Source organism: Corticium candelabrum, chromosome 9 (assembly GCF_963422355.1).
Source record: "Corticium candelabrum chromosome 9, ooCorCand1.1, whole genome shotgun sequence".
NCBI lineage: Eukaryota > Metazoa > Porifera > Homoscleromorpha > Homosclerophorida > Plakinidae > Corticium > Corticium candelabrum.
In genome coordinates this window covers 7,481,589-7,506,827 of record NC_085093.1, presented here as the reverse complement: position 1 = coordinate 7,506,827, position 25,239 = coordinate 7,481,589, and the positions used below count along the sequence as shown (strand labels likewise).

Genomic DNA, 25,239 nt, shown 5'->3' with positions numbered 1-25,239 from the left:
AATACGGGACATTACTAAATGGCGACTTTCCTGCGTAATGAAAGTCCTCAGCTGACAGCTGATACAGACGTTCTTGCCATTGGTAAAGAACTGGAAAAGCTTGTTGGCTCGGCTCCCTTGGTACGCTAACTTAAACTACGTCTATGCATTTCAGTGCACCCACTAAGCTAGTGACCTCTTTGATTTATCTAGAACGAAGACAGAGCTGCGGATTTGCTGCAGATGCTGAAGGACATGAAAGTAACAGTTGATGCATTGAGGGTGAGTTATTTTCGTAGCGATTATTGTAATAGTCGTTTTATTATGCATCTTCGTAGTTTCGCTTTCATCAAGAGCATGGTCTTTTTCTCTTTTAAATTAAGTATTGTACTTAAATAGACAGCCGAATTTCTCGTGCAACTGATTGGAGAAATGTAGCACGTTCCTCATCTAGATTCTTTGACCAGAGTTGCAGCATTTCGCCATTACTGTACAGTAACGTAGGGCGTACTTCGTGCTCTTGTAAATATCAACAACTGCGTCATAACAACACGGCTTCCACTTGTTGCTCTGTAAATGTTTAACGTTAAACATCCTCTAGACATGTTTAGCTAGACAACTTCTCCACTTGTCCATTTTATCCGAGCTATTAAGTAATTATTCGGGACTGTGTTGTACTGTACCGCACGAATTCGAATTGTCGTTCCTGTTACGGCACCAGACAGTTGGAGATTGTCTTCTGGTTGTCTCGAGAACAATCAGAGACACAAGTCTCTGTCTTCGCCAAAGATAGCAATTAAATCGCTCGAATTGAACACTGCACCAGTCTACATCAACTCTGACATTGTCTGATTCTGTCTTCTTCTAATAGTCTCCAGAGAATGAGAAAGAACAGTGTGAAAGAACTAATATCCATTGTCGTGGAATGCGTGTTACTATCACATTACTATCACGTGACTGTTAAACCTAAACCACTTTTGGTAAACTACCTCTGAAATATGTTCAGCAAAAGCTGTTTAGGTTTGCAGTTAAACAGGTTTAATGCTAGTGGAGACGCGATGTTCAGACATGTTCAAGTCCTAGTAGAGACATGCGGTGCTCACTATACATGTCACGTCACCTTTTTATAAACAAGTAGGTTTGTGACTATTCTAACACAGAACAGACTACAACTAACAAGTAATTCACAAACACATCTAACATAAATGTAAACCGTTACCTGGTCACATAGTTTTTCAAATAGGTTGGTGGGTTGACTTGTCTTCCAGATCTGGTAACAGTAGTGGTACTGGTTTTTGGCCTGGCCCGCGAAACGTGGTCTTGCGGTTCCTCGTCTGATGCTGTGACGAATGGGTGGTACCTGTTGTCACTAACTCAAGTAGCAGGAGTCTACTTCAGCAGGAGACGCGGTGGGCTGACACAGGTTTTTGTGGAGATGACAAGTTTTAGCAGATACTCAACTTGATGCACACACACGCTTCTCTAGCCAGCACTCTGACGTACGCATTCAGTCAAACACAAATTATGTCAGTCAAAACTAAACCCCTCCCCCACCACTATTATTAGCTTATCCATGCATTATCTATCATGTCTATTGTATATACGACAAGCGACATGACACTTGTAGTTGGTTCATTTCCTTGTTCAGATGATACATTTGGGGGTGGTTTTCCTGGCGGATTTTACCTTTGCGGTTTTCTGATAGTTTTGGCAATGGTTGAGGCAGTTGATACCTTGATTCCACATGATCTTGTTGCAGTTGGTTGCTCTTTTGTAGCACGTAGACTGAACCGTCTTCTGCTCTCACTTTATAGGAACGGTTTGGGAGTATTTTTGAAACTACTGCTTTCTTCCAAATATTCTGGCCTTGTTGTATTGGCTGTATTTTAATTGTTGTTCCAGTCCTAAAGGTGCTAGTGATTTTATTATTTGATCATAAGCTTTAGCTTGTGCTTCCTTTTCTGGACAAGTTTCTTGTGTTGTCTATTTGGTACTGATGGTTTTAGCAGTGTAGATGTGGTAGGTAGCAGAGTTTTAGTGTGTCTACTAAACAAATGTGCAGGGCTGCGTCCCATTCCTTCCGTAGGTGTATTTCTGAAATCATGTAGAGCTAACCATGGGTCGTTGCCTGCTAGCTTTGCCTTCTTCAAGAGACTTTTAATTGTTTTCACAGGATTTTCCTCTTTGCCGCTCAACTGTGAGTGTCCTGGACTTGATGTTATTTATGTGTTCAAATTTCCACTCTGAGGCAAGTGATCAAAATTTGTCCGAAGCAAATTGTGGATCATTATCTGAAACTAAGCAATCAGGGAGTCCATGTCTAGCAAATTGACTTTTTAAGGATTCTGATGACTTCCGATGACTTGACTTGGTGGTGTGCAGACATTCAACTTCAACAAAATTCTGAAGTAACCTGTAATAGCAATGAAGTCTTGATCATCAATATGAAATAGATCAACAGCCAGCTTTGCCCATGGACGGGGAGGAATAGAGTGCGACTGAAGTGGTTCCTTTTGCTTCCTTTGTTCAGTAACCTGTCCTACAGAATTTGCATTTCTCTACTTATGCAAGAACAATCGCTGACATTAGGCCAAAATAGGCATTCCCTGGTGCATCGTAGACATCCATTTATGCCAATATGAGAACCATGAATTCTCTTCACCACATCATTGTGGATAGCTGACGGCACAATTACATTGCCTCGAAAGAGCAAACCATATGAGACGACAATCTCTGACTGGAAGTTGAAATATTGTCGCACTTCCAGTTGTACTGAGCCTTTGTTGGGGGGCCATCTCTTCATAACAACTTCTATGAGCACTATGAAGTGTTTTGTCTAGTGCAATTTCTCTTTGCATTTCAGCTAATTTCTCAGCACTAATTGGAAGTGATTCCAACATGTTGATGCTTTCAAGTTCTGCAGAGAACATCAGAACTTTGTCATCCTCTTTTGTAATTCCACTGTTTTCTGTCCCTGGATGTTGTGAAACCGTTTCTCACGCTGCTGTTGCTGACATGGGTGGTGTTGACAATGTTTCAGTTGTTGAACCTTCTTGTTGAGTTTCTATTTCAGCATTAATCAATTCTTGATGAACTTCGATTAGACCCCTTTGCTGCACTAACTTTGCCGCTAATATGGATGATGGAGCATTGGTTGACAACAACCCTTGTACTTCTTGTGATTTTTTGGGTTAAAGGGAAGGAAAACGAAAATGAACTTATCTTGCAAAGACAAATCAATCGGTATAAGTTACTCCGTTATCTTCGCTTTCGTAACCGAGAATCAGCAATGTTTCTGTGATGTGTAATGCCCATGCTCTCGCTCTCCGCTTCCTGGTCGATTTAGCTCTGTCTACTGCACATGAATTAGTGCGTTTATGGACGACTGCTACTGATATATCAAGAATGCCGAATGTGAATGTGAAGATATTATGAAGATCTGCTTTCTTGCCATCAGTGGTCCCTCTCTAAAGTAAAATGGTGTCGGCAGAGATCCTTTTCTGTTAGACTTTCAAGCGGAATTCCTCATTACTACAGCTTACCTAGAGAACGTGCTTTTGCACAAGTATTATTTATCTTTTTTCTTTTAATATCCGAAGAGAAACGTTCAGTGCGCCGTCTGGTATGTGCAACAGGGACGATCATATTTTCATATTCGGGATTGTAACCTTTTACCAATCAGCAGCAAACGAATGTGATCAAACCAGATGTGAAAATAAGAAAGTCCTCTGTAGCACACGCTAGACGGTGTGCTGAACGTTTCTCTTCAGATATTAAAAGAACAAGTATAAACAGATACTCAAGCAAAACGCGTTGTCTAAGTAAGCCATAGTAATGAGGAATTCTGCAAAAAGTCTGGCGGAACAGCTCTGTCGACACCATTTTACTTTAGAAAGGAACCACTGATGGCAAAACGCAGATTTCATAATATCTTTGCATTCACATTCGGCATTCTCGATATATCCGTAGCAGTCATTCGTAAAAGCATTGATTCCTTTACAGTGGGCAGAGCTTAATCAACCAGGAAGTGGAGAGCAGAAGCATGAGCGTTACACATCACAGAAACTTTGCCCTTGAGGTGAGCAAAACAACTAGGCAAGATGGTGAACGAGGAAATCCAACTTGCAGAGTAGGCTGCAGGATAAATCACTGCAAGGGTGTCAGACCAAAGCCTCCTTTGCTAATTGGTAGAGATGCTTGAATCCATTGACAGTCACTTAAATCTTGTATGTTGAGAATTTGACTAAAAGTAAGTCTTGACAGCTCGTCATGGCTGCATGCAGCAGGAGCAAAGATGGCGGGTGTAACTGTGCAATCCAGATGATTGGATCGAGGGCGATGACAATGACGTTACAGAAGCATAGAATTTTGTGGGTCATCTAATGCCACTAGTTGCCTCCACAAATCCTGACCAGCAGACATATGAGACATGCACTGAGAAGACACATACGCTGATGATTCATTCAATAGGAGTGCCAAGGATGATTCATGTCAGTCTTGAACACAACAAAATCAGGGTTGTCTTCCAGATTTAGTTCAATATGGTGCACCAACAATTCTGCTCCTTTTTTAGTTGCTACTCTGTGTTGGATAAGAGAAAAGAGATTCAAAACATCACGCTTTGGTGGCACATAGTACAAACCATGGATTGCCAATACAAATCATGCATACCTAACACTAACCTTATACCTAACCCTAACCCTCAAATTACCAGGAAAACTAGAAATCCACGGTTTGTCCATATCCACGGTTTGTCCATATCTACGCTTTGCTCATAACAGATATGTAATATTGTGAACCAGGCTTAAGATGCACATGTTATCACACAAAATTTTATTTCACATGTTATGTAAACTCTGCTACCCATGCATCATGGCAATGTGGTAGGCCACCTTACATATAATTGGGGATCACCTGTTAGGCTGTGGTACATGGTCAAGGGAAATGGAGAATATGCCGTCATGATGCTCTGTGTGATGTCTTCCTTTACGCTTTTTCAGTCGATAATGCTAGCTGTCGAAGAGAACAACACTGCTCAGTTGACAACAACATGCTTCCAGGTGATGTCTTCCATCTTGATTTTGAACAAGGATCACCCACACATGTATCTCAGTCCGGAATTTGTTTCAACCACAGTACATCATCCAAATGCTGCACACTATGCAGGTGCAGCAGCAGAAGCAGGTCAGATTGAAAAAGACGGCCATCACAATGATTTTGTGAAAGCTACTGGTGGCATATTCCACCCAATGGTCATTGAGACTTTTGGATTATTACAAACATTGCTAGAAGTCTTGCCTTGCAAGGAAATATCAATGAGCAAGGCTACCACTAACTTGCACGAACAGCTCTCTGTTACATTATGGCTATACAACGCCAAGATGATTTTACATACAGTAGATTAACGTTGGACTGTAGAGAGAGTGCTTTATTAGTCTTCTAGCTTATTCTGTTCAATTAGGAATTAAATATGGAGGAAGTACAGCCATGTACCAATGAGATTGATTGTTTTGTGGCCGACAGTAAGGCGGTTGCGATTTTGATTAACTTGATGATACCTAATGAAAATCTGGTTCTTATTTCAGTCTGAGCCATAAATAGAACATTTACATTTCTATGTGTATAGCTAATGCCATTATGGACAACATGAGGGCATGCCATTGTACCATATAATGGCATGTTGGTAACATTCATATTATAACAGTGTGGTGTTAAAAGCATGGTAATTGGATATGGCAAGTGTTCAACCAGTTTTGATTTCTATATGAGATGATGAATGTATAGTAGCACCACGTAGATTTTGTCAAGTCAGTACTTACTTTTCTGAGACTTGCTTGACAGGTTGGTGATGCCCAGATGAAAACAAAACTGCACTCACTTATTTAATAGAAATATATGGTACAGTGTATATTGTATGAAGTAGTCTTACAAAGCTAAGGGGAGGAGGTACTGTAGCTACATGAGGTTATATGCGAATTACTATTAACAACTTGCTTATTTGTCTGCCAAGCTGTTTATGTGCATTATGAGATGTAGTTAGTAGTAACCTTTTGGCTTTTTACGAATGCTGTTGTTTCTAGCCTTATTAGTGTAGGGAAGAGAATATTACATTTGGATAGACCAGTTGTAGGTGCTAATATTGAAGAAATCAGATAGATATACATCTGTTTGGTTAAAGTGTATTACAACTACTACAAGCAAAGTACCACTTTAAGTTAAAGGCAGTTATATTCATATGGATTGAGAGGGAGATAATATATTTACTACGGATTATAGGCAGATTCAAGTACGTTTCTTAACCAGAAGTGTGAGGCTAGTGATTGCTTGCAGTCAGTTGAATCTAAACATTATTCAATTTGGACAAATTTGCAACACTTCCAATTTGAGATCACTGGATAACTCAGGACTGCCGATGTCACATGTGATTATATTTGCTTCTAAGTTTCCATGCTACACTTTTTCTTTGTACAGTGTATATATATATATATATATATATATATATATATATATATATATATTGCAAGCCCTTACTTATGCAACAGATGATGATGGCATGTCCACTGATAACAGTGATGACTCTCTTTAGTGTCCTCTGTGTCTCTGGTGGGATTTAACACCTGCTTTTGAACGGCATTCCTTTCCACAAGATTGACAAACAAATGACTTGTTGGTAGGAACAATTTGTTCTTTCCGTTTCTGACGTTGAGCTTGAAGATGTCTAATACGATTTTCTTCAAACTGTTGGAGTGATGAATGGCAGAGAGATCTTGCAACAGATACTAGTTAAATCAAAACTGCAGTCAGATAACAAGTGATGAGTCTACATTTTCTGTTTCTCACATTGAGTATTTGTGTGTCTGTTTGTGTTTTTCAACAAAGATGTTGTGTATTTGATTCAACTTATTGCTTTCATGGTAGTATTGTTATTGTAGAAGAGTCATATTGGTCGATCAGTGAATGCTTTAAGAAAAGGGTGTGGAAATGAACAAATCAAATCCTTAGCTAAAAAGTTAATCCACTCTTGGAAAAAGCAACTTGAAGGTGTGATTGCAGTTTGTTGTTGATGACAGTTGAAGTCCCTCATTGTGTAGAGTTAATTAGGTGAAAACTCTTATGATGTCCATAAAGGGAGAGCTGGTCATATGTCATCTGTTCCAAAGTTGAAGAATGCAGATCAAAATTCGACACCTAAGCCTTCTACTGGTGACAATGACTCATTGTTTAGAACAGAGAGTACTACTATCAGTTCTAAATTGAATCATGAAAGTGGGAAATCAATGGATGTCACAGAGTCTTCTCTGAGAGAAAACACAAGCTCTTCTAGAGGTGAACTTGCAAATTGACATGTCGATTAACAAGTAGTAGATTTCATGTCTTTTGATATGTAGAGACAGTATGGAGCAAACTGCCTGATGTTCCAGATACAACCGATAGCATTCGTAGTAAATGTCGAGAAATGCTAGCAAGAGCACTAAAGAAGACACATGTTGAAGGCACAGGTTGGATGTAGCAGCTGTGTTTACAACATATGTATGTTTGTGTGACATGTCATTGTGATTTCAGACAAAGAACACATAGTGCACTTGGCAGCTGTCATTGAAAATTGTATCTGAGGCCACATCAAATAAGATGTATGTGTGTTTTCTTGTCATTTTATGTTCCAAATTTGGGGGATGGTTGGAAATGACTTTTCTTGCAATTTTTGTCTGCTGTTTTGTTGCATGGTGTGAGCAAGGCAGCTGCACATTGAAACACAAGCTTAGGAGGTTAGGCACACCTGCATGCCACCAAGACTGTTATATAATAATGGTACATTCATTGGCTAATCGATTTCATGGCTTGTGGAAAGGAACTCTTAGCGGAAAAATATAGTATTTTTAATAATGACTTTAGGGTTTAAGTGTGGTTGTGTCAGCACTGCCAGGCAAACAGAGCAAACGGAGCAAACGTTGCCCCAGCACACACGCAGTTTGCTCCAGCACTTAACACAAACAACAGATATGGCACCAAAGCTGCCTGCTTACACGTGTGCACATTCCTACAAGCTAAGTTACACAGACCTCACATATCTTGTGATACCGAAACAAATTTGTTGAACTCAGTGAGAATCATGTCTAGTTGGTCGGACAACATGAAACTTGCAACCTGATACATAGCTGTTAATTTATGATGTCATGTGTATTAACTGTACAAACTTTGATTCCTTGACAAGTAACTAGGTATATTTCAAGAATTTAACTCATCTGATCAGAAATACAAGGCACGTGTGCGAAGTCGGGTATCAAATTTAGGAGATGACAAAAATCCTGAATTGCTGAGAAGAGTAATAAGTGGTGAAATATCTCCTGATGAAATTGCCAAAATGTCAACATTGGTTAACTTCTGTTTATGGCATGGAGAGAACTGTTAGGCTTATAATGATTTATAAAACAGGAAATGGCAAGTGATGCCATGAAGAAGTTACGGAAAGAGTACACAAAGGAAGGCATAAGAGACTCTCAAATGGCTATTGTTGGAGGATCAAAATCTGGTGTTCTGAAGTGTGGTCGATGCAAGAAGAATAATTGTTCATACAATCAGGTTAATAACTGAGTTGTTGAGACACGAACATGGACATTAATAGCTCTAGGTACATGTTTCTTGTAGGTTCAGACGAAGTCAGCCGATGAACCAATGACAACATTTGCTTTTTGCAATGACTGTGGACACAGATGGAAGGTAGTCAACCATGATTATTTGAGCAGTAGCAGTTGAATCAACTGCATTTGTAGAAAGGAGGCAATCCTATGATTATATACTTATGTTACTGGTTAATTGAAAGGATCAGGTAGCACTGTGTAGCTTTTGGTTTTGAAGTATAGGGATCCATGAATAGACAAGACTTGCCTCATGCTAATAAAGGTTTGCTAAAATGCTTCGTGCATAGTTTTGTTGTGGGCTATGCTATTATTGTTAGGCAACCAAGGCTTGTAATATGCCCCACATCTGCAGCTGTCTGAAACAAATAAGCTCTGTGTGGCTTATTTGAGCTTATACGGTATGTACAATGCTAATGAAAACTAGGGTGTGGGGCTTATTTATGCTCCAGGCAGGGTTTAAAATTCCCGCTCCCTCCTCGCCATTGGCGACTAACACTTGCGATTTGGCGAGTGAACGTGGACCATTTGGTAGCCCCAAGATCCAATGCGGCATTGCACATGGTCGTCCTACTCTTCATTCACGTTGGTCTGGCCAACTGTAAAACCGCAGAATCTCCCATTGGTACTAACAACAGAAAAGATCTATTTGCCAGAGCAGCGAGAGTTCTGATGTTTACGCTTATGTGACAGGATTTTAGCGGTGTGTCTAGGAAACAGGTCGATGACAAACAAGAATTTGCCAAGGGAAACATGCATTGTGCATGATGGCGTGTCCGTTTGTCGGACCAAGCAACTGACCTGTTTTACTGTAGGCTGTAAGTTACAGCTCAGCGCTATTAGGTACTACACTAGCACCTCCTGTTTACTCTCCCAAGACATCTGGAACTAATTGGAAACCTTAGCTGAGACAGTGGGTTAGGCTAATTATCTCAATAGGCCATTTATGGCCAAACATTATCACGTGACGAGATATGACTACTTGTAAAATCGTGGTCTTTCTCATAGACTTTCTACAGCCAGGTCAACATGAACAGAGATTAGGAGGGTTTATAGGTAGCTACTTTGATACATCTAAGTTAAACCACATTTAATTTCTACAAGTGGCAGTAAGAACAAGAAAACCATACACACTGAAATAGGAAAAGTAGGCGTGGTTGTAAATATAGTAGGCGTGTCTTTACGTTTAATTGCTGTGGCGACCACCAATTTGGAGAATTTTAGACCCTGCGCGGGGCTTATTTCTCTTAGCAAGTTGCAGATATTATGGCTTTGAAGCTAAAGTATGCATGTTTCCGGGACTTTCATAACAAAGAATGCGTAGTCTTGCTAACATAACAACCCCAGTGGGGCTTATTTGCGATGCGGTGCTTGTTTCTCTCAGCCAGTTGCAGATGTGGGGCTTATTAGGGCGTGGGGCTTATTTGAGCTTATACTGTATTTATACAATGTTTGTTGTACTACCATATTGTCGCAAATAAAAGCCAAAATCAAAAACCTGGTGCTGCGTACAAGTCAGTTGCGTTTAGAAGCCGATCTTTTGTTCAAGACGCACGGTCACGTGTAGGTGCGAATGTGTCAGCCTGTACTTGTAGAGTTCAATGACACCAACAATGATGACAGAAGATTCAGCTGATGCTCTTGAAACTGGCATCTCATGGTAGTTTTGTATATATTACTTTTAAGGAATCTGGTTTTTTCAAGTGGTATATGGTTGTCATGTCTCTACCTAGCGTGTTCAAATGGCATATAAGCCTGTCTTGAATACAAGCCTGTTTGATAATTTCTTGACTGCATATTTGGCCAATAGCTTTCACACATGTGTGCATAACTCAGAAACATACAGTTTGCTTGAGACTTGTCACTTCTGTGTATTGTAAGTACCGTACTCGCCTGAGTATAGTCCCAGGGCTCAAGTAAGCTCCCATCCCCACTTTTGGCCTAGGCTCTAAGATTTTCACACCTCTATGTTCTTTCATTAGTGCTAATTTGCGCATTCTATAGTGACTGTCTGCTAGGGTTGCGCTGCCTATAGGAATGCTAATACAGTCGAACCTCTGTAATCCGAATCCTTGCTAATCTGAAATACCTTTAGCGCCCTGCCTTGCGTACCCAGATTCTATTGGGTGGGTTGCGGTTATCTAGTTTTCAGCAAATGCGTGCATCTGACTGTTTTAAATCCTTACTGTCACATTATTTAGAAGTACCTGTGATCATTGCAGCAGTGTCCTTTACCAAACATGACATAGTGTAGAGATAAGTAAATGCGCTAGGCTAGTGGTCTGGGTGTCCAAGGCAAGGTGTGGATTTTTACAAAGTTATGCATATTTGCATTTTGGTAATCCGAGCAAATTTACTAATCCAAACAGGGCTTGGCACTGGGCTGTTCGGATTAACGAGGTTCTATTGAACCATTATTCTTTACTTGCTATGCCTTTGACAATGTGCAGCTGTATTCAGAAGAGAATTTGTTCATTCACTGTTGGACAGAAGATTAGCTTTGTGCCACAATGGCAAATTAATAGCATTGACAGGTGGTGTTATTAGGGCTTGAGTTAATTGATTAATCAATCCCTACAGTTAATGTAATGTCTCATTCCAACTTTTTTCTTTGATGCTAGCCCCCATCATGGAGGTGAGATGTACATCTGTGATTGGCCAGGGGGAGGGATGTAGACTGACTGGAAGCTTTATGCAATTACTGACAGTCAGTCATGCAACATAAAACAGTGATTATAAATGCAGATTCCAGATTCAAGGTATAGGTGTATTAGAAGCAACAGTGCTAGATATCAGCTATACGGTATAGTTCTCTTTGAAGTAAAGTATGAAGCATATTTTGAATCAAGATTAAGTAACTTGAAAGACTGAAAGGTTCAGCCTAGGCATGTGAGAGCCACACATCTGCTGCTATATCAATATTACTGTCTTCATATTGCACAGTTATGACTTTTTGCATTGTGTAGAATACTTTCATATTTCTGTCAATAATTAGTTTTGTATGGCGTATTATCTCATTAAACTACAAGTCCAACAGCCCATACTGGGCCACACACAAAAATCTAACTAATTGACAAATTCCTGGATTGAGTAATTTTCCAGATTCAGGGTTTAAGTACTTGGTCACCTGCTCACCACTGGCAAGTAAGACTGAGATTGGTGAGTGAAGATTGAAAATTTTGATTGCTATCTAAGATTTAGAAGCATAGACATGACAAATACTGCAATATGCCAATACTTTGTGGTCATGATGTGGAAAAGTTGCATACTGGTATACGTGCATCATTAATTTACTTTGGACTCAGAAGTGACTTATGAGACACTTGTACTTGCTATGGTGACATTGCTATGGCTCTAATTGATTCTAATTAGTAACTACACACTTTGGAAAAGCCACAAACTACCAAGCAAAGCATACTGAAAATCACTGAGTTAATGCTGTCTTTTGCTTAGTCTGGCAGTTTGTCTTGAAGCTCGAGCACTCAGCACTGTACTAGTTGATGTTCACAAGAATGTTGCTCTAGACCCGACATAAAGTGTATTCAATGTAGTTGATGCTTGTTTAATTTATTATTAAGGCTTTTTCTCAGAAGGGGCAGGTTATGTTTAGGGTGGGCATGGTGCACTCAAAGTACAGCAGGATGTCGCGCTTTGCTAGAAATCCAGCACAATGCTATAAAAAGAGAATACAAGGTCAGTTAATTCAGAGACTTTGCTGGAGTGAACAAGTGGCTAAGAACATACAGTACACACCATGCCACAGACACGTAGACAGCAAATAGTTGGTGCTGTAGTAGGCCTGGCCATTTAACCCATGCTAAAAAGTGTAATTTGAGTTCACTTGATGATTGGGCGGTGCAGTAAACACAGATAAAATATAGAATTAGAAATTGGAAAAACCTTGTTTAGTTTTATTATAACTAGAATGTTAAAAACATTTTACGAGGTAATAATTGTTGCATATAATGAGTTATTTAATTAGCGCATTCTTACACCGGAAGTTGATGTGATTCAGCATCTGGCAAAAGTGAATGTTTTGAATATTTGTCCAACCGGAGTGCTGTCTACTCCTCTATGCCATCTTTATCACTTTTTGGAAGCTAAGTTGTTACAGGCATTGCCTGTGTGGGCTGCATTCAGGATGCATTGCTTTCCTTGGAGCTTGTCTTACTCTGTAGATTTTGCACCCTAGACGCCTGTATGGGCCATTACACATTTGATTCACAGTTTGATTCTTCTGGCCATTTTCAGGTGCTACAACAACTCCTTTTTGTAACTTTGTACTTGCTTTTGTTTTATTGTCATGCACAGTTTACTTATGATTCTGTTTGCTTTTAGTGTACCTATCAATAGGTCTGTTTTGATGTAGATATATGCATCCCCATGCGTGCATGTGAGTCTTTCTTTGTTTGTTTATATACCAATTAGAGATACAGATATGTGGCTGTTTTTGTAAGTGTGGTGTGAATGACAGTGTATGTTTTACTTTACTAGTGTTTTTGTAGCTGAAGTTTCAATTGTTTTCTCCAGTAAATGTTTTGGTTTAAAACTGTCAATGACTCTGCTCTGTTTCTGCTTAGTTCAATTAACGTTGGAATTGGGAAAGCTGATGCATATATAACATCTCTCTATTTGCAACTTCGAAATTCATCATCTCAGACTTGAATTTCAAATGCTAGTCTAGGTTTCATTCATGTTCTCGTGAACTGTAATGTTACTGCTGAGACATTATACTTTCAAGTTTAACTATTATTTTAGAATCTCGGTTGTTGATACGTACAGTTAGCATATATACCTCGTAATTGTTCAGCATGATCTATTGCGCATGCGTATTTGTTTGCTATGGCTGCAACATTGGATCAATTCGTTTCTCGAGTCCGCAGTTTGTCTGAGTCAGAGAAGTATGCCGAGCTAGTAGAAACTATAGAAAAGTCTACAGAAATGCTAGCGAGAAATATAAGTCACGCCACTAATGTGTTGGAGTCCCTAGATCCGGAACGACACTCGTTGGGACACTTGGCTGTACTGTAAGAGGGATTAACTAGTCAGTGTGCAAGAGAACTGAAGGTATATACTGTTCTGGTTGGTAGATCTGTAAAGACAAGTATGCCTTCAGTACCAGACATCGAAAGTTGCATTCATCAAATTGCTGCGTTCATCAAATCGTGTGCTCCAGAGCAGATCAGATATGCAGCAGAGTCATGTAAGGCACACGTACGTATTTATAAAGTCTGTATAGAATGGCTGGTAAAATACACACTGTACAGTGCCCCACGCATATGTAGTTATCCGGGGTTGCGAAAGTCAAACGCGCGTAATTCAAATTTGGCGTTCGATTGCGTTGAAAATTCGGAGACGAGGAGAAATGAAATATCTTCAATTTCTTGATCTTTCCAAGGGGACTCCTTTCTGGGGAACTGATTTCAACGTTTTGAACATTTCGTCGCAATTTTTGCTGTCAGAAAGACTCACGACTCTGAAATTTAGTCCAAAGCTTTGTTATAATTGTTGAGAGGCGATTTTACTTCTGCTTTGCAGATATTTGTTGAAAGGGTCCCCAGTAAGGGTATTCTTTACAGATGTGTTTGTTCGTTGATCAGCAATGCTTGGCTATGAATGGACATAAGTACGTTATTCAGACGTTCGGGTAAAAAATGTTCGTTGAGATTTTCAAAAGAGGCTTTCAATACAGAGCTATGACACAATGAAGTTGTTCTAATTGCTATACTTCTAATGCTAATAAAATAATTATTACAACAGAATCTTCACACAATGTGTAAAACTACTTCGGTTCACTCAGCCTAGATTATGAGGACAGCACAAAACAATAAGTTCTTCACATCAAGAGCTTGTCATCCAATCACGACGAGGAACAGTAGTGAGCCAGTCACGGATCAGCTCGTCGAATCTCTCGTCTGTGTTGGTTCCGCATCCTGGCAGTCCATAGAAGTCGTAGGGGTCGCAGAAGTCTCCACAGGAGCTTCAGCAGAAGAAACAGCGACGGAGTGGACATCTCGATGTCCCTTAGAAGAGGAGCCTGCTGTTTGTCGGCAAAGCAACGATTCTGTCTTTGTTTTCACTCAGTAGAGTCTGCGGCCGATTCTTGAATAATTTTCACTTGCAACTCGTACACGAACGCTCCCATCAGCCTTAACTCGTAATGCAAATGACGAATGTTGTGTGATTACTACCAATATGGGAATGTTTTTGGGGCGGAGTCAATTGTGTCAACCAATCAGCGATTGGCCATGCCTATTCATCAGCCAATCAACACACTGCATTTCTATCTTCTTTCAAGAACGTTCTATAGTTCTATAATTAGATTACTGAAGAGACCTCAGTGTTCTCCCCAGAAATCTTAAAAGGCAGAGAGGGATACTCCGTGAAGTGGGCGTTACCCAATGCCACGCCCAATGCTAGTCAAAACTACATTTTACAGATCAATGAGGTTCAACTGTGTTAATGTAACATCACGTGGTCTCACTCTAAAATGTTTTAATAAATTTCCCAATGTAAAGCTGAAATTTATTGTATTTGTTGTTTCAGATTCTGGTATAATTAAATATTGGATTTTGTAGAAATATAATAAATTTTAGCTTCGGAGAGGTGACGGATTGTGGTGGATCCTGACGGACAGCTCTCCATCATGTTCACAATATGTGTACATTCCGTTCCGATAATTATCATGCTCATGCTGGATGATTATGTCATCCTCGTTTTTGCCTTAATTAATAGTGTGCTAATAAGTGTCTACTAAGTGATCTTGTTATTGGGTGCCAGTGATTTAGAGTCAAGTAAGACTTCATGGTGTTGCATTTGCTGGTTCACTTTGATCAGCATTGTTACCACCTCTTGACACAGATGGTTCATGCTTTTATACGCTGAGTTGTCCTTTTTTTGGTTTGATTGTTATTGTATTATAGTAGAACTTTGCTAATCCGATCAGCTTCATGCCAAGCCCTGTTCGGATTAGTGAAGTTGTTTGGATTACCAAAATGCCAAAACGCGAAGCCTTGGAGGTCCTTTGCCTTCGACTCCCAGACCACATTCGCATTTGCGTATGTTGACACATGTAATGTTTGTGCTCCAACGACTATAACTACATCTAAATAATGTGAAAGTTAGGATTTAAGAAGTCAGGTTTGCGCATTTGCTGAAAACTAAAACTTTTAGATAGCCGGATCAGGCTGCCCAATTGGGTCTGGGTATGCAAGGCAGGGCACCAAAGATAGTTTGAATTAGCGAGGATTCAGATTGGTGAGGTTCAGATTAGCAATGTTCGACTGTGGAATATTTTGATCTTGCTCAACATTGGCAAGACTTTGAATTGTTCATTGATTTGCAATATCAAATCAGCAAGTGTCACTAGGGTATGTGCATCTGTTTGTGTGTGTCCACCATATGTCTGTTTTGTGTTAAGTGGCTGTATGTTATATTAGCCTTGTACCAGACCCTCTTGCGTCGTTGTGCCTGGTTCCCGGATAACATAACAATGCTGGAGAGGGTCTGGGATCATTCTGTCTTAGCCTCGCAAGCCAGGCTCTTCCGTGCAGTTGCTGAGCTAACCGCACGTGAATCACACGAGGAGAAGGAGCTTTTACCGGAATTGCTCCAGCGCGAGAAGAGCCTTGGTCACTTTCGAGAACGTCATAGTGGCGTGGGACTCCCGATCCGGTTTCATAGCTTGATAAAGCTAATTCTATTAGGTAAGCATGTAGATATGAAAGTTGAGAACACGCGACATCGCTTCACGCACTTGCTTGTTTTGCACGAAGTACGTAGTTGACATCATTGTTTGCTTCTAGTACGTATGTAGACAGCTCAGCCATGTAATATTCTGCAGTGTCACGATTCCTTTTCAGCATTCAGTTTTGCCAACAGCACACCGCCGAATCTAGATCTGCAGCGGGGTAGTTTGAGAAATGAACTCATTGTACGCAGTTAGTGTATATATGTAGCAGTCAGAGTCCGTGCATTAAACAAGTTATACGTAGTACGCGTGCAACTACGAGTCAACTCTACACTTCCTGAACATGGTAGATCCACTGCACTGCTGTTTTCCCATGCCTAGATGTTTCCAGTTCACCGTGAGGAGAGTCAATATCGTACAAAAGTGCTGCTTGCTGAGTCGAAAGTACCGTCACATAGACTGCGTGAGCAATACACGCCAATCTGATCATGACATGGAGAGGTCAACAAGCTATAGGCCACTGTTTTCATGAACCATTGAGTGAAACTGGGCCGGCAGTTCTCACACCATTTTCCCCACAGACTATAGATGTCAGAGTAGACACACAAGAGTGGTGAACAGTTCTACGTCGGTTTCAATTTGCGCAAACCTGCAGATGAGTTCAGTAGAAGAAACGTTGCTGGAGAGTGTAGGTTCAGCAGACCAGTCCCATGTAGGCCATTCCTACGCTCATTATTCACCAGCACTCCATCAACAGCTTCACTGGATTTTGTGTTTACGCGCTCTCCGCGGAGGGCTACCTCTCTGCTTCATGTATCAGTGCAATTACATTAATTAATGAGCTCTTTAGGAAATCGAATTAGCCTTATGCAAGCTATGAAATTGGATCGGGGGTCCCACGCCACTATGACGTTCTCGGAAGCGACCAGGCTCTTCTCGTGCTGGAGCAATTCCAGTAAAAGCTCCTCCTTCTCGTGTGATTCACGTGCGGTTAGCTCAGCAACTGCGCGGAAGAGCCTGGCTTGTGAGGCTAATTTTGTCTACTGTTTTTGCTATTAGATGATCAAATTAGCCTCAGGCTACTAATAAGATTAGTCTAATAGTTATTCTCATGTGTCACACGGAATGTCTTGCGACCAACTTGACCTTCCATTCGTACTCTACTTGTTTCCTTTCAATGCTGGTATCTTGTACCAATGCAAGCTGTCCGTATTGGCCAACTTCTCTGGGAGAGGATTTCATCTCCAAGAGACTCTATAGAGCAGAAGTCATAGTCAACACCGTGTCTGACGCACGCGCGCTGCCAGGCTCCGAATGTTCCGAATCATACACGAGCTTCCCGATTCGTATTGTTCTCGTAGCTTAGCACAGTAATAGTGGCGTCTAGTGCATCCCTAGTTCAAGCTACCTAGACTGCTGATCGAATCACATTGGACCTCACAGCTTCAGATAATGTGAATCGAACTCAGGATCAAGCTCACTCTGTGAATGAATCTCTTTCCATGCAGTAAATGAATCTCTTCCCATGCAGCTACAGGAACAAAATATAAACAGTGAATGTATGCAATCGGATATCACAGCTAGCATAACTTTGTGTGATGGAAGGATGGAGCCATAATTAATTAAGGGCATGAAAGTGTTGAAGTTGGTGACGTGTGTGACACTTAGATGACGTGGGGTGACACTAGGTGAAGACAGTAGGTGGGATGATCCCAGACCCTCTCTGGCGTTGTCGTGTTATACGGAACCGAATGTGATGGCGTGAGAGGGTCTGGTTTGAGGCTAATGTTATATCTAGTGTCATTCTTGTGCTTAATCGTAATTTGGAACTTCGTTTTATTTTGTTTCGATCTAGATTGCTTGCTTTGTCATTTTTATGCAAAGTCACTTGTTGATTTAAAGAAGGTTTGATTTGTTTTTGCTGTTTTGTGCTTTGTGTGAATTACTTGTTTTTATAGCCACTAAGAGGCATAGATACTATCAGGCTAGCAACTGAGAAGCTGCAACCATCGATGTCTTGCCTAACATCTATACATGCAGATTTGGCTCAACTCTGTTTGCTCTCTAAATGTCTCAAACCAGCCATCCCATTTTTGGACAGTGATGTATCAGATTTTGTACAAGAGGTATTAATGCTATGTATACAATACCCTATTGTACCATGTAGCAAAACGGTGTTGTGCTATAGGGTGGACGGTTTGATGTGAAACCATTTCTTTTGTATTACTATTACGGGGGAATGATATATACAGGCTTGAAGCAATTTGAGAGAGCACTTCATTTCTTTGAAGTGGTACAGTTCTTATTTCTTCTGTTTTTTCTTTTGTGCAGACCTGTTATTGTGTTGTTGACACTAAGGCGGTAACAACTCCTGCTCAAGCTCTTAGTGCAATAATGTTAGAGGCATACAAGAAATACATTGTTGTATCTCTTTTACTTCATGGAAAGGTAAGTTGGGACCATGATGACATGAATGAGCAGACCGCATTTGAATTAATGAGGTCTTTTGTTATTTGCATGTTGCTTGTGTTATGGTTGGTATGTTTCTATTGATTTATATATACAACTGTTGTATTTTAATAGGTCGGTCTACTACCAAAGTACACTTCTGGTGTTGTAGCACGATATCTGAAAGTATGTTTCCAGTGCTGTTGATAATCTGTTAGTGTGTACTATTGTATTTTAAAACAGCCAATGTGTGGTGCTTACAATGATTTGTCAGCTGCTTATTCATCTAATAGCAGTGCTGAATTACAAAGGGTTGTTGCAAAGCACACTGATATATTTACTAGAGTACGTTGACCATAAAGGTTTGTTTCTTGTGAGGTCTTTCATACTGCTAATGTTGTAGGACACTAACATGGGGCTGGTCAAGCAGGTGGTGGCTTCTATGAATAGGAAAAATATTCTGAGGTTGACAAAGGTATTGTTTAGCTCATGTCTAGTGACAGCAAATTGTCACTTGTTTTTGTTGTAGACATTCCTAACTCTGTCTTTAACTGATGTGGCTAACAGAGTGCATCTATCAGGAAGCAAAGAAGCAGAGGAGTATGTTCTTAGGATGGTTAGTTCCTTTTCTTTATAGTTGAGTTGATATTGCAGTAAAGTCTTTCGTAGATTGAAGATGGGGAAATATTTGCAACAATAGATCAGGCAGCAGGGATGGTTTCATTTCATGACAGTCCGGAAAGTTATTCAGATGATCGAATGCGAGTGCACATTGACAGTGAGGTATATCATTATAATGGTATTACACATTGTGTGGGTGTTCCCAAGATTGATATTTTACACGGTACTTTTACTGACTATATGACATGGTGGACTTTCTGGACTATTCTGATAGTGCTAGGAGGCTCATGAATAGTGTAGGTAGTGTACAAATGTTCAGGCTGGGTTCCACTCATGGTACAGTAATTTTAATTAGGCCAGTCAGTGCTGGTTGATTGGATTCATTCGGTACTTTTTTACCAGTCAATACATGGTAACTTTTTAAAGCTGCCCTATAAGTGGAAAGAGCATGTGTTGTGCTAAATTCAGTCGATGCTAAATAAAGTATCCGTGTTGAATTCAGTTGGACGTTAGAAAGACTCTGTTAAATTTAGTCTAGTATTAAAGAACAATAGTATCCTCAATCACTTGGTTAGGTCTAGACTTTTGAAAACATGTACCATTTGGCCCGACTGTTTTCTTCGATGTGCACTGTTAAATTCAGTCAGATTGCACAAGTTAGACGTTTGACAAAATGACTGCTTCTTTGTTGAAGTGCAACCAACAGACATCCACTCTCATTGCTAATTAGGGTAAGATGCAAGGTTTTATTTAATATTGATAACCCTAGACGAACTCTATGTCATGTGTTAGAAAGACCGTATTTATGGAGACGTATTCTATAACACAGACTAAGTTTATACAATAACTAGTTAAAGTTAGTACTGCACAACGAAGAATCTGCCATTTTGTCTAATGTCTCACGTGCTATTTGACCGATTTTAACAGTGTACATTGAACAAAACAGTCTGAGCACATGCTACACTTGTTAAAAGAGTCTACAAGATCAAGGAAATTACTGTAAATTCACAAATTTTTGTATGCATATTATTTTCGTATTGTTCATACAACTCCTAAATGTATTAAATTTAAATGCATACTAATTTTTCTTGGATGACAAACTATTTTTACAAATTGCCACCAGTGATGTTGATGATGTGTACCACAACACAAGGTCCACCTGAAAAATACATTGGTTTTACATCGACAGAAGACCAAAATGAAACTCTCGGTGTACAACATGTCCAGTTTGCAACATTATAATGTCACTCAACAGAAGATGAAGCAGACAGTTGATGTTTATGTTGCAGCAGTGACGGTTTATTCTTTCAACTTAGTCCTCATGCACACCCCAACACTACGCTTCGGTTGACGATGCAACTGCTGTCTCGGTTTTAGTCCAATAAAAATGCCACACACGGTCCAAAAAGAAGGCTTCTGCCGCGACCTTTTTTTGCTAGTTTTACCATTTCCTCAGGCCATCGGTTTGATTCTATAGTATTTTGCATTCAATTATTCAAATCCTTGTTCAATTATTCAAACTCAGCGCTCAATTATCCAATTCAGGCGATCAATTATTTGAATTGGGCATTCAATTATCTGATTCAGGCATTCAATCATCCATTGTTTACGGCTGTTGTGCAATATCATGGAAAACTAAGTAACTTACATAGTCTGCAGTTGGGCAGCTGCTCAAATTTCATTATTCATCAGCTGTCTAGACGCAATAATTTGTAACTAATCTTGACTTTAGCGTGAATTTTTAGCGTGTGTTGTACAGATAATTTTGTTTGCACTAATCTTGGTGTCCTACATTTCCACGGAGGTCTAACTAAGCTGTTGTGAGCGAACTAAATCTACATATCTAGGAAGCCTACAACAACTCCTTGCTACATCAATCATGGTGTAATCTGCATACTTCGTAAACCACGCATTTTGTGTGATACCATGCTACAGTCCATTATGCGTCATTGCGCTAATCAAGAGCTCAAATTTTACTACTTTGCCGTCCCACCACTGTTGAATCAATCATTTAATATTCAGCTGAAACGTGAGTGAGCATAATAGAAAGACGTCATGAAAGAAATGTGCGCGGTTTTGTCTTCATGTATCAGACTGAAATAATTATTTCTATAAATTTGGTACTTTATGACAGAACATCGGATAATTGAATGCCTGGGTTGGATAATTGAGTGCCTGAATCGGATAATTGAATGCCGGATTCGGATAAATTGAACTCAAAATACTATAGTAAAGCCCAGTTCACAGTACGACGCTGGCACAGCGTCCTGCGAGCGTCCTGGACGCTGCTGACAAAGACGCTCACACGAGCATCAGCGAAGACGCTGGCGCTGGACCATTCACAGTATTGCGTCTGACAAGCGTCCATCGCAAAAAGAACACACTGCGACAGTGGTCTGGCGCTGCAAAGTAACCACGTGTGTACAATGTATCGCGACAGACATGGACGACGACATTTTGCTTTTGTTGCACTGCTGTGCCGTAGTCTCGATCAAGCGTTAACTTTTATCCTTATTGTATGTTTAAGGTTGCCCCTAGTAGGGAACTACACCAGATGTGGTGTTTTAAAAATAACTTATTATTATTACGTCCTTGTACTCTTTTGACTGAACTTGCCAAACGCAGGGAAAACCGCGCACACACTTCCATCGACAAATCAATAATCGATGCCATGTGAACGAATAGAATATCCCGGATACGTCCAGTGACTGACTTTCGATTGGTTGAAACGGAGCACGTGATGTCATCGGACGCTTGGTCACTTCCGGCTAGAACGCTCGATTAGAACTTTTCTCTATTCCAGCGTCGTGGACGCTCGCACGACGCTCGTGCCAGTGTTGTACTGTGAATCGGGCTTAACTCTTTTTGATACGCACTGCAAATTGATTAATTAATATAGCTGTTGACCTTTGTGATTCTGTGATTCATCAATTTTTGCAGACGGGTGCATGTCCTTCGTAAATCCACATTCTTCAGCGACTCGGGTAATGGTCAGCCTAGTCTTGCAGTCACAAACGTGATATTGTCTTCTCTTTCTGCGCTTAGCTGCCAAGTGATCTTGATTCACAGCTTCATCTACACCATCATCGTACTACGATGTCCTCTTGTTGGATCCCAGATGCTGCTGCTCGCTATCTCCTTGATAGTGGTTGGTTAGCCTTGCAAACCAGCCTTATCCGCGCAGTCGCTGAGCTAAACGCACATGAATCACTCGAAGAGGAGGAGAAGCTTTGCTGGAATTGCTTTTCGTGCTGGAGCAATTCTGGCAAAAGCTCCTTCTTCTCCTCCTCCTCCTCCTCGCGTGATTCACATGCGTTTAGCTCAGCGACTGCATGGAAGAGCCTGGCTGCAAGGCTAGTGGTTGGTAGTTTTTTAAATCTTTTATTGTGAGCATAGATACCACTTTCCTTTAGCTTAAAACTCATGAATCACGTACACTGACGCACGTACCATCTTGTATGAAAATTATCCGTTAGAGCCCTTTCGAAAATAACATGCGTACACGAAACGTCTTCTTGTGACATATAGAATAGTTGCGTACGAAAACTTGTGGATATACAGTATTCTACATTGTTCTTTATCACCAGACTGAATTTATTCAATGCCAGACTGAATTTAACACCGATATTTCATTTAACACATGCTCTGAAGAATTCAGTCAGTAAAGAGTCTTTTTAACACGTATCTTGTTAAGGCCACACTGAAAATTTCTTTGTTTCGGGTAACCCGACAGACCTTCTGGGAGTTGCCCCGAATTTTTTTTGAATTTTTTTTGCGGCACGCGTTTTTGAACATGTTGCATGCAAGTGCGTGTATAGTTCTGTTGTGCACAGTGCACGTCTGTATGTACGAGGCGAATTGCACATGTACTACAGCTAATATACATAATACATGCCATGCCTGCAATTTCGGTTACGGTTCTGGATGGCGGTTGTTCCATCATTAATTCTAGAATTCTGCAGGTCCAAGAGTCATCTCTACTGAAAGGCATACTTTGCATTGTAACGTCAGACGACAATGCACTCCGGCTGATGTCTGTGCAGACAGCATCAGATTCAGGAATTCGCTATGATGCAATGCCAGATGATGATGTTGGATTGCATTTAGAGTTAGGTAGACATCACGTAATTTTGCCTTAGTTAGAGGCTGCCACGACGTTGACTTGTCAGTAACTTCCGGCTGAAAGTGCAAACGATGTTTTGATGCAGAAGGCGTAGGAGCAGCGTCTTCCCCTGCCACCTACATCTGGATCTGGCGGTACAGCCACTGGCATGGATCATCTGGTTGCTGACGTTATTGATCTCCTCAGCACTGCTGGCCTCGGATTCCCGGTTAGTCTCTGTGATAGTGAGGGTATGTACATTGTGCGGTCCATTGCTTGCACGTTATGGATGATCGACGACCAGCATGACACTTTAACAAATGCTGCAGCTCAAAATTCAGATATACCAGCACTTCTATCAACCTGGATGGCTTTTAATGACTACAACAACTACAGAGCGAAGTCATTGCTGCTATACCTGCTGTTTCAAATATAATATGTTTACATATGCAGGTTTTAATGACTGCATAGTCTAATATCAGTTGCATGTTTTTCCTTTCTCCTGTGTGTTCTGTGCGATTACTTACGTCTGGTGAATTGTCTTTGCAAACACCAATACAAGAGGAACAAGAGAGCTTACTCTGACAGAATTTAATGTATGCATTTGTAAATAAAAAATTGTGGATAATAAAATAAATTCCGACTGTCTGATCATGATTTTTTGCGTTATGTTACCCAAAACGAAGAACTTTTTTGGTGCGGCCTAACAATACTCTTTTAGCGTTAATTAAGAGTCTTTTTAACAGGATAGATGGACTATTTTTAACACTGACTGAATTCTTCACAACATGCATTTGTTGTTAGTGTATGCCAGCAGTGAGGATTTCCTTGATTTGATTGAGAGTACAGTCGAACCTCGCTATTCAAAATCCTCGCTAATCCGAATTACCTTTGGCTTCCTGCCTTGCATACCCTGATCCTATTGGACAGCCTGATCTGGGTTGCAGTTACCTAGTTTTCAGCAAATTCACATGCCTGACCATTTATATTTCGACTGTCACTTTATTTAGAAGAAGTACATGTAGTCGTTGCAACTGTGTCCTTTACCACAAACATGACATGAGTAGAGACGTAGGTAAATGTGCTAGTAGTCTGGGTGTTCGAGGCAAGGTCTTGACTTCCAAGGCTACGCGTTTTGGCATTTTTGGTAATCCGAACAACTTCACTAATCTGAACAGGTCTTGGCACAGGGCTGTTTGGATTAGCGAGGTTCGATTGTATTTATTTGTCTGACATTACTTTGCAAACGAGAGGTCGTAGTCTTGGTATATGCGAGAATGTGCATCACAATTGAAAGCTATAGTTTTCTTTAAATTCACTGTATAGTGTGGTAGTTCCACTGCTTTTGTCAGTCAGTTGGTAATACATATTCTTGATTCTAATCTATTTGAGAATAGATTCAGAAATCCATGAAGCTGACCAGACAAATACAACAAATGGACCAAGATATAGCTGTTAATCCACAGTTTGTAAGAAAGGTAAGACGTTACTTGTAAGTGTATCATTTCACTTCAGCTGCTGCTGTTAATAGACACTTGGACTGCAAGCTGATGAGGATGTCTCATTGAGTTTCGTAGTAAGTCGATCGCTACGAACAGGGGAACCTTATGTCATGTGAACAACACAACTGCAGTTAACATTTCAGACACAAGGTTGCTTATAATTGATATTAATTATACCATTGAATGCCATTTCTTGTACTAATCTGTCATATTGTTACTGCATGTATATTAGCTATTACACGGGAGGAAGGGATTATTGAC

The 25,239-nt window shown here is 40.3% G+C and overlaps 2 protein-coding genes across 2 annotated transcripts; both read left to right on the top strand.

Annotated features, from left to right (window-relative positions):
* On the top strand, positions 1-13,490 carry LOC134184046 (transcription elongation factor A protein 1-like). Its single transcript, XM_062651649.1, has 10 exons — positions 1-120; positions 193-261; positions 6,912-7,020; positions 7,081-7,305; positions 7,368-7,478; positions 7,543-7,584; positions 8,199-8,353; positions 8,413-8,559; positions 8,626-8,697; positions 13,196-13,490. The coding sequence occupies exons 1-10, from the start codon at positions 19-21 to the stop codon at positions 13,202-13,204; spliced, it is 1,041 nt and encodes a 346-aa protein (XP_062507633.1). The 5' UTR covers positions 1-18; the 3' UTR covers positions 13,205-13,490.
* LOC134184045 (COP9 signalosome complex subunit 3-like) lies at positions 13,458-25,167 on the top strand. The gene is made up of 13 exons (XM_062651648.1): positions 13,458-13,642; positions 13,706-13,818; positions 18,161-18,210; positions 18,264-18,431; positions 18,494-18,598; positions 18,664-18,753; positions 18,889-18,939; positions 18,997-19,098; positions 19,157-19,228; positions 19,283-19,369; positions 19,423-19,536; positions 24,874-24,954; positions 25,008-25,167. Exons 1-13 carry the CDS (start codon positions 13,458-13,460, stop codon positions 25,092-25,094), a joined length of 1,305 nt encoding a protein of 434 aa, XP_062507632.1. The 3' UTR covers positions 25,095-25,167.
* Positions 25,168-25,239: the final 72 nt, after the last annotated feature.

Bases quoted from the DNA above. Each gene is read 5' to 3' on its own strand.
- LOC134184046 (XM_062651649.1), top strand. From the start codon at position 19: ATGGCGACTTTCCTGCGTAATGAAAGTCCTCAGCTGACAGCTGATACA. The intron at 7,479-7,542 runs GTTGGATGTAGC...TTGTGATTTCAG, and splicing joins GACACATGTTGAAGGCACAG to ACAAAGAACACATAGTGCAC. The intron at 8,560-8,625 runs GTTAATAACTGA...TGTTTCTTGTAG, and splicing joins ATAATTGTTCATACAATCAG to GTTCAGACGAAGTCAGCCGA.
- LOC134184045 (XM_062651648.1), top strand. From the start codon at position 13,458: ATGGCTGCAACATTGGATCAATTCGTTTCTCGAGTCCGCAGTTTGTCT. The intron at 13,643-13,705 runs GTAAGAGGGATT...TCTGGTTGGTAG, and splicing joins TTGGGACACTTGGCTGTACT to ATCTGTAAAGACAAGTATGC. The intron at 19,370-19,422 runs GTTAGTTCCTTT...AGTCTTTCGTAG, and splicing joins AGGAGTATGTTCTTAGGATG to ATTGAAGATGGGGAAATATT.